Consider the following 9,460-nt stretch of genomic DNA (forward strand, 5'->3'; position numbering starts at 1 on the left):
AACAGCTATAAACAGTTCCTTGTTCCCATTAACAAAACATCCCCTTTTTCTTCGCTCTTCCGGAACCGGTACAGAAATTGGTGCTTTTTCTACTTTGTTTACGTTAGTGACTGGGGGGTTTCGGGGAAGGCCTATGTGGGGTACCTTTCGGGTGTGGGATGCTCGTTTAACTTCTGTATTCATCTTGTTCCTTATTTACCTGGGTGCACTGCGTTTTCAAAAGCTTCCTGTCGAACCGGCTCCTATTTCAATCCGTGCTGGACCGATCGATATACCAATAATAAAGTCTCCAGTCAACTGGTGGAATACATCGCATCAACCTGGGAGCATTAGCCGATCTGGTACATCAATACATGTTCCTATGCCCATTCCAATCTTGTCTAACTTTGCTAACTTCCCCTTCTCTACCCGTATCTTGTTCGTTCTGGAAACACGTCTTCCTATTCCATCTTTTCCCGAATCTCCCTTAACGGAAGAAATAGAAGCTCGAGAAGTAATACCACTAAAAACCTAGTTCGCTCTCAAATAAAAACCTAGTTCACTCGCTAAAGCATCCATGGCTGAATGGTGAAAGCGCCCACCAACCTAGAAAGGCTAAATGGGTAAAAAAGTAGGTTCGATTCCTGCCGGATGCACTGCCTCTTAAAGACAGAAACAGAGGAGGGAAAGAAGGTAGTATAGGGAACTTGCTTTTGGATTCTTATCGAAAGTGAATCCCTCTAACACTTCAGTTAGTGTTTTATGATAAAATCTTTGACACAACAAGTGTTAAAATCTTAGTCACTAGGCAAGAATGGAAAGAGCTTCTTTACCTGCTTGAGAGGGGAGTCAAACAGAGTCTGAGGAAGCATAGCTATAGCAACGTAGTGTTTGAGAAAAGTGTGCCTGGAGTAATAGGCCTGAGAGCTACCCGCGCAACTTTAAGAGTTAACTTCTAGAATAACCGGGAAATTTATTTTAGTATAACTCTAATTCTAATTGTGGGTGGTTCGTTACTTTTTAAGTGGTAAGCAAGTGATCCTCACAATTCGTTTTACCTGACTCTACTCTAATTGTAAGATAACTAGAAATAGGAGATGAGAAAGTCGAGTAGCAGCACTGATGGGAACATTTTTTGAAACTAGAATGGTTGATAATAGGAGACTCGCGTTGTAGGTAAGGCTTTTCAAAAGCCTCGACTTGGCTAACGCCCTTTGGTTTTTAGGATCAATTTGCCCGTGCTTGCTGGTGTCAGGGTTGCAGATAAGTTGTTTCGGTGCCATTTCCTTTGTTATGAATGAAATTTTGGAGCTCAGTTGATACCGAATTTGAAGATAAGCCCTTCCCTCTCGTGAACACCTTCGTTTAGTAGATCGGTACGGTTCCATTCAGAAGAAACTATTATACGTGGTCCCGTGGAGTACGAATAAGGCTTTAAAGTCTTCCTTCATATTGTTTGCTAGCTTCCTTCTCCTTGTTTCCTGCCTTTCATTCTTTATGAAATTCTTATTTATTTTCTTTGCTGACTGACGTTACACCAAGAATTTATTTAATAGCGTATATATAGCCTGGGCATCGATACCAGCCTTCCGTTCGCATGATATTAAGAAAGTGCCTACTACTCAATTTCAATTGAATTTCGCATTGGCAAATCCTTCCACTTGCTATCTAATGTAGTATATGAAGCCTTTCTTTTCTATTTCTTCTATTGGCTTGGCTGGTCTGGGGGATGCGGATCACGCGAAGATCTATAGTGTTTAAGTACATCTTTCTCTTCCTGCAAGCTACTGAGATATGCCTCAGCTGCAGGTGCTTTGTATCTCTGGTCAAGAGTTGGCAAGGGATACCAATGTTGTCGACCACCTACTTTTGAGCATAGCTTTTACCATATTCCTCCCTCGATTCGCCATTCATTCCTTCACAGCTGAGTCAATAGCTGTGTCACTGACTGAATGTAGTTCTTTTTTTTAAAGAACGAGGCCGCTAAGGTCAAGGGACCTGATCCAGAACATTGAATCCAACCATCAGCATTCGCAAGAAAGAGAAAGAACTCGGTTCAAAGAATCGCTTCGGTCTAAAAACGAGTCTTCCGAGATCATGTCTATGCGAAGAGCTTGAACCAAGCGTTCACACGCATACGCCCTCGCCCCTCAGAAGATTGGAAAGAATCCATCAGCGAGGAAATAGAGTTGTAGCAGCAGTGTCTCCACTATTTATTTATAAAAGTCCCACCCAAGTAAAAGAGTCCGAAGAAAGGCCTTATAGGAAAGCGTTACCAGGGATTAGAGTTAGACCACTTAGTAGCACCTTCAGGCTTATCCATCCACGCATGGAAGATTTATAGATCGACGTTCCGGAATGGTAGAAAACAAATCAATTCTAAGTTCTTCTCGCTCCATTCATCCACTCGCTGGGAAGGCTATTTTGATGCCTCACACAGGCAACTCCGCTAGGCGGCTAAGCAGATAAGACGGGATTTCACGTTGAGAACGAATGTAGATTCCTATCATCAAGAAAGTCGGCTACATCAATGAATTACTTTCCCCTAACATTGCTATTCTTAACAACCTAAATCAAAAAACCTCCTTTAAAGAGCAGAAGAATCCTTCTTAGATAAAGCAGCCTGAAGATAAATAAGAGCAACTCCTTCAAAGAAAATGAGAAGGGCCTCTTGAAATGCCTATATATAAAAGAAGGAAACGTTGTAACTACTTACAAGAATTAGCTGCGTATGCAGGTGCATGCAATAGTCTTTTAGTAAGGAAGAACGACGGGATTCCTTGGAAAGCTGGTAGTTCATTTCACTCTGTATCGAAAGTCCCAGTATATTATATATCTGTGTACATCCATCAACAAATCTAACATTTCTTATCTTACATTGAAATCGATAAAGACTAATAAGATGCAAAACCAGCATAACTTGTTCTTTGCGAGTACTGTGGGTAGACCGAGGGATCGATCGGCATTTCACTAACCTTTAGAATTAATCAAACGTATGGCTAACCGATTCCTAGGTCATAATTTAAAGCTTCACTTTTCTATAGCCTTCTAATTCTATCGGGCTAACCTATAGAAGGTTTATAAAAAAGGTACGGTGCAATCAGTAAACCTCTTACTGACCGGGCAGGGCAGACCAGATGAGCGAGATTGATTGAAAGCGCTGTGCCAACTTGCTTACAAGATTTTGAGACTTTAGTTTAGTTTAGTTTAGTTTAGTATAGTAAATCCTCTTCATAAGTTATTTCGTACAGGCTATTCAAGGTCTATTGGCTTTATTGCTTATGTGGTACTTCGACCGCGAAGCCCCGCTTATGCACCGAGAAAGATCGTAGATAGGAAAGATCTGTTATGCACCAACGACGGCCCGCCCCTTCTCTTTACCTTTATCGTCTCATACCTCAGTCCATTGCTGGCTTGAATGCTGTCTCTCTTCTTCTTTGCTCGCGAGAGTGAATAAGAGGACGACCCACCGGGGGGAGGATGGAATGAGTCGGCAAGGGGATCAACAATCTTCTTTCAGTAAAGGCCCACACATTCTCCTTAATATTGGGTGGGATAAAAGGACTCTGAAGAAGGAAACTCTCTTCCCGTCTTGCGTAACTGACCACTGCAAATCAAGTCGAAAGTGCTTATATGCTTAACACGTTTTTGTCTCAATGACAGGCCGCTCGAACATTGTCTGATTTTTTTTTGAAGAGACTCGATCTTATGTATCTACTTATTGTCTTTTTGCCTTTGCTCGGTAGTTCCGTAGCCGGTTTTTTCGGACGTTTTCTAGGATCTGAAGGAACCGCTATAATGACCACCACGTGCGTTTCATTTTCTTCGATCTTATCTTTGATTGCTTTTTATGAAGTCGCACTGGGAGCTAGTGCTTGCTATCTCAGAATAGCTCCATGGATCTCATCGGAAATGTTTGATGCTTCTTGGGGCTTCTTTGGCGACCGTGAAGTCACCGGATGAATTGCTGAGTAGATAGATCTGATCCGGACGCTGCAGTTGTTCCGCGGTGATACGGACTCGACCCGCTCCTACCCACACTGGGTGGGGTATCATAGCATGTCGGGAATCGAGGGGGGACATACTGGACGTAACAACTCCCGTCGGTTGGGGGCTCTGCCGCCCTGCCTTTCGATCGATACACAGTTGAGGAGGCCGATCACGAACGTGACAGGTGCGGGAGCGATCCTGGGAAGGCAAGGCTAAGACGGCGCCTTGCATATGGGTAGCAAGAGGGCGCTTATGCCCCGACGGTGGGGCCTTATGGGGAAGGGCCCAGCCCAATAGGGACAGCACACCCCCCACTTTAAGCGCATTTCTGTATCGACTGAATAACTCTATCTAAGGGTGACGTCGGTGGAACCGGTGAACCACGCGAGCTGGTTAGATGCGTGGGGCAGAGGGCTCGTAGTACCCCCCTTTTCTTGATCCAGCCTTTTCTTCGTCGGTAGTTAATCACCTAAAATCCAAGGGGGTCTGGCCTGCGCGCCATACCTATACCCATACAGTGCCAGGCAGGCGGTGGACTCATTTTTGGGTTAGGGAAGGGAAGAAGGGGCCTAAGCACGGCAGATGCCGTACACTTGAGTGGCAAAGGAAAGCGAGACCGTACTTCTTTTGCCAGGCCTGTTCTTACATAAGCATAAGGTTCCCGCAGAAGATCAAGTTGGTGAGCCGTGTGATGGGAAACCTTCCCGCACGGTTCGGAGAGCACTGAAGACGAATGAGAGGTTCACCACCACATCATTGCAAGGGGAGCTCGCTCGATTCGCAGATTGGTCTGACTCGTAATTCACTTTTGACTCCGTGTTCGATAGCCTGACCGTAGTGATGTTAATTGTGGTTACATTCATAAGTAGCTTGGTCCATCTTTATTCCATTTCATATATGTCTGAGGATCCGCATAGCCCTCGATTTATGTGTTATTTATCCATTTTTACTTTTTTTATGCTAATGTTGGTGACTGGAGATAACTTTCTTCAATTATTCCTGGGATGGGAGGGAGTAGGTCTTGCTTCATATTTGTTAATTCATTTCTGGTTTACACGACTTCAGGCGGATAAAGCAGCTATAAAAGCTATGCTTGTCAATCGAGTAGGTGATTTTGGATTAGCTCTTGGGATTTTTGGTTGTTTTACTCTCTTTCAAACAGTAGACTTTTCAACCATTTTTGCTTGTGCTAGTGCTCCCAGAAATGAATGGATTTTTTGCAATATGAGATTTAATGCCATAACTCTGATTTGTATTTTACTTTTTATTGGTGCAGTTGGGAAATCTGCACAGATAGGATTGCATACTTGGTTACCCGATGCAATGGAGGGTCCCACTCCAGTATCTGCTTTGATTCATGCAGCTACTATGGTCACTGCTGGCGTTTTCATGATAGCAAGGTGCTCCCCTTTATTTGAATACTCACCTACGGCTTTGATTGTTATTACTTTTGCGGGAGCTATGACGTCATTCCTTGCGGCAACCACTGGAATATTACAGAACGATCTAAAGAGGGTCATAGCTTATTCAACTTGCAGTCAATTAGGCTATATGATCTTTGCTTGCGGCATCTCTAACTATTCGGTTAGCGTCTTTCACTTAATGAATCACGCGTTTTTCAAAGCATTACTCTTCCTGAGTGCGGGTTCGGTGATTCATGCCATGTCGGATGAGCAAGATATGCGGAAGATGGGGGGGCTTGCCTCCTCCTTTCCTTTGACCTATGCCATGATGCTCATGGGCAGCTTATCTCTTATTGGATTTCCTTTTCTAACTGGATTTTATTCCAAAGATGTGATCTTAGAGCTCGCTTACACAAAGTATACCATCAGTGGGAACTTTGCTTTCTGGTTGGGAAGTGTCTCTGTCCTTTTCACTTCTTATTACTCCTTTCGTTTACTATTTCTAACATTTCTAGTACCAACTAATTCATTCGGGCGAGACAGATTACGATGTCATGATGCGCCCATTCCTATGGCCATTCCTTTAATACTTTTGGCTCTCGGGAGTCTCTTTGTAGGATACTTGGCCAAAGTGTGACCTGTTAGCCCATAAGTAAGTACTGTGACGAAGCGGCTGTTGCTCACCCGATACGATCGTACGAGGTCACAATTTACCCAACACGATCATCCGGGGTGAACAAGAATTGGGGATCGGATGCGGGCGAAATTCCCGCCAATGGCTGAGATGTTCAGTCGACTCCCTCCCCCTTTGTGAGGGTCTGGACCCCTACGAGTGAGCAGAAAAGGGAGGAGGAAAGAGGCCCTGGTGAACCGTCATAATAAGTGAACAAGTGTAAGCTTTGCTGCCCGACAGTATGGAGTACTGACCACACCGAGGGACAGGCCCTGAAGCGAAGGACAGGAACGAGCGGAATCAATGTGTTCCAATTTCTGGCCTTGCACCGACCATCCAACGGACCATGGACTAAACGGCCACTGCCTGAAAGGACTATGCTATGTCCAGGGGACCGCCGCCCTCCACAAGGTACATCTTGCGCCTATGGGCCGCTATAACTATCCAAGAAGACACTCGAAAAAGGATGGATAAACAAACCTACCCGGTGGACTGCCGAGCTACAAGTCCTACGACACAGGAGCGGGATTCTCTAAAAAGCCAAGGTCGTGGGTGGCCAAGAGGGCCCACTTGGAGACTTGGGATCTCAGCAGGAAATGTGAAGGTTGCTTAAAGCCGGCCGATAGGCGAAAGAGAATCCAAAAGTTTTGTTCTGATCTGAGTAGGCTCAACATAGGGAATACCCTAACCCTGGGAACCGGGGCATATAAATCCGCTTATGGCATTCACCCAAGCATACAGAGACAGATGGAATGGAATGGAATGAAAGAAAGAAAAAGTAGCTCCGCAGCTCACCCAGAAGAAGAAAGACCCGCCGCTAACCTAACGATTTGGAAATCCCTGGTGGGCTGGGCCTGAAAGACAAGTGTGTGTGGATTTCTACATCCTCGTCTTTACTTTAAGACACAACTCTTCTCTTTCTCGGTCAAATGACTTGCGATAGTCTACCTTGAGTAGGACCATAGGGATCTTATGTTTGTGGCGAAAGATAAGTGGTTCTGTCACAACCAATAAAGTTTCTATGAGTGAGCGACCCACGCCGATTGATACGTGTCAATGTCAATAAGTGGATGAGTGTTGTTAAAGACAATGTTTGTTCCTCTTCTTTGAAACGATTTTGATGAATCTCGAAATGATACTGATTGGCCTGAAATCCTCGACGGTGTTGGCATCTTTTTTCTTTGGGAGGAGAGTGATGGATGCCTGGGTTAGCCTCCAAACATAAAGGCCATTGCTATGAAAGAGCTGCAAGAGAGAAAGCAGTTGCGGGTGGATGATGTCCCAGAAGGCTTGGATTACACAGATTCTACCAGAGGATGTTGAGATGCTCCCATTGCAACTCACTGATGGAGAAGAACTGGAGAGCTCAGCTAGAGCTGGAGGAGGTGGTAGTACCAGTTCCCTACTGGTACCAGTGGTGGCTTGATCACTTCAAATTGGAGGGACTATTGGGCCAAATTCCCATACTGTAAAAAAAAGGTTTTTTTTCTTCCTGGTGGTGGTTTTGTGTTTCGGTGAATAATAGGAAGAGGCCGCCAAGGCGCGGAGCGATGAGTATAGCCCATTAGGAGTAGGAGAACCTGTTAAGAAAGCCGGAGCAGAAATCCAAGCTTCTGGTAATTTATTCAATTACTTGTACTTGAACTGTTTTTTTCTTTCTTTGTTGAATTATTTATTTCTCTTTTGGTATGTTGGTTATCTAAAAGCATCTGTGACTTGTTTTAGTACTTTCGTCACAACTATGGCATTGGCATGGGCCTTTGCTAAACTAGACTATCAGAGCTCGATCATGGCAAACGAAGGAACTCAGACCCGATCTAGACAACTTGAGGAGCAAGTTAGAGCTATGAGAGAATCCATGGATAAGATCCAAGCAGATCTAGCCGAACGGATGCAACAACAGAGTGAAGAGTTTCAAGCTCAAAAACAATTACAACAACAACAGTTTGAGAAGCAAGTAGTTGAGTCTATTTTTTAAATACAGAGAGAGGTTAGTGGCTTCAACCTCTCACAAAGAGGGATAGAGGCAACACCTTTTGACGCCCTCCAATTTAGACTCACACTGCAGGGGCAATAGAACAATTTAGAATATGCGGTAGTGTTAGTAGTTTTTTACATCTATTAGGCATTTTTGCAAATACATGGATTTTGTGTGTGTAACCAAGACAATACACCTCAACGTCATCTTATCGAACACATAAAGGGGACTGGCCTCTTTCACTAAGACAACAATTATGGCCGTGTAGATGCAGTATTCGATGTTTCACAAAACAAAGACAGAGGAGGTTGTAAGAGAGACCTTGTCAGTACGAAGGAGAGGAAAGGCGTGTCGAGAAGAAGACACCTGTCCGGAGAGGTGCAAAGGAGAGCCGCGAGAGGAAATGCAATTCTCGGGTGAGGGAATGGGAGGCTAGCAACCTCGTTTGAAGCGGATTTAAAAGCAGGGAATTATCATTCGAGAAATACTCCCCCTCTTGCAGCGAGAGCCCACTCCTACCTAAGGAAGGGGCTTGTAGATCTATATTTGGATTAAGGGGCGGTATGGATGGAAGAGCGCTTCTATTCTATTGGTAGGCAGTCGCTGGCCGAGGAGGCTGCTCTCTCTATCTAGAATGAAAAGAGGAGAGAAGTAGCACGCACTGGAGTGGGAGTGGTTCCAGTGCCGAAATCGCCCTTTCTCTTATTCGTACTAAACTAAGGGGGAGGAGGGCTTATCTTAATATTCCATCTTGTTTGTTAGCTGACAACTCCATCCATCTTGCTTGTGCTCATTCTATCACTATCACTATGGGGCTGGGGCACCACATATATAAGCATTGGGAGATCGATCTAATTCTACCAAAGGCAAAAGAAATGGGAAGCAAAGTGTTGGTTATCTAGCTAGTATAGAGATGATGCAGTATCTTCTCTTCATTGGCGAGACAAGCAAAGAAGTAGATTCAAAAAAGCAAAGTCAAGCAAGCAGCAACATTGGTGACTTTATTGAGTCTTGTCCTAGTTGATCTGGAAATGCCCGAAGAAGCCTTTGACTCATCCAATGCTTAATTGGTTGTCCTAATTTCTTTCTTGAAAACATGTACGAAATGAAAGACTTATGTGAATAAGATCCAATTCTATGAGAACATTCACAATTGATCGATAGCTCACAAGCTACCTGCTTATAGGCGGGGCATCAGTTGTAACAAACAGGGGAGTCAGGTAAGAAGAATCAGCCTCGGAAAAGAAGAATTCAGCGCTCATATCCTCGTTTCCAACATGCATTCGTAGGCAAGTTTATAAGGTGGAGGAAGCAACTGTTTTGAATCCTGCAAATAGAACGTTTGAATCTGATCAGTCTATTGATAAGTAAGCACTTGAGCCAGAGAGACAAGCAACTATAGGTATAAATAATTCAGCAGAAACTCTTGGTTTCAGT

The 9,460-nt window shown here is 44.2% G+C and overlaps 1 protein-coding gene across 2 annotated transcripts; it reads left to right on the forward strand.

Annotated features, from left to right (window-relative positions):
- The first annotated feature begins 3,195 nt into the window (after window positions 1–3,195).
- On the forward strand, window positions 3,196–6,736 carry LOC118475688 (NADH-ubiquinone oxidoreductase chain 5). Of its 2 annotated transcripts, XM_035963932.1 has the most exons (2): window positions 3,196–3,916; window positions 4,787–6,736. In XM_035963932.1, exons 1-2 carry the CDS (start codon window positions 3,688–3,690, stop codon window positions 6,007–6,009), a joined length of 1,452 nt encoding a protein of 483 aa, XP_035819825.1. In that variant the 5' UTR covers window positions 3,196–3,687; the 3' UTR covers window positions 6,010–6,736. The 2 variants fall into 2 exon arrangements, with proteins under 2 accessions (XP_035819825.1, XP_035819826.1); XM_035963933.1 differs by lacking the exon at window positions 3,196–3,916 and having other exon boundaries at window positions 4,026–6,736.
- Window positions 6,737–9,460: the final 2,724 nt, after the last annotated feature.

This window comes from Zea mays, unplaced genomic scaffold (assembly GCF_902167145.1).
Source record: "Zea mays cultivar B73 unplaced genomic scaffold, Zm-B73-REFERENCE-NAM-5.0 scaffold_576, whole genome shotgun sequence".
Classification (NCBI taxonomy): Eukaryota; Viridiplantae; Streptophyta; class Magnoliopsida; order Poales; family Poaceae; genus Zea; species Zea mays.

Coding starts and splice junctions, on each gene's coding strand:
- LOC118475688 (XM_035963932.1), top strand. CDS start 3,688: ATGTATCTACTTATTGTCTTTTTGCCTTTGCTCGGTAGTTCCGTAGCC. Junction 3,917..4,786: donor TGATGCTTCTTGGGGCTTCT/TTGGCGACCGTG, acceptor CTTTTGACTCCG/TGTTCGATAGCCTGACCGTA.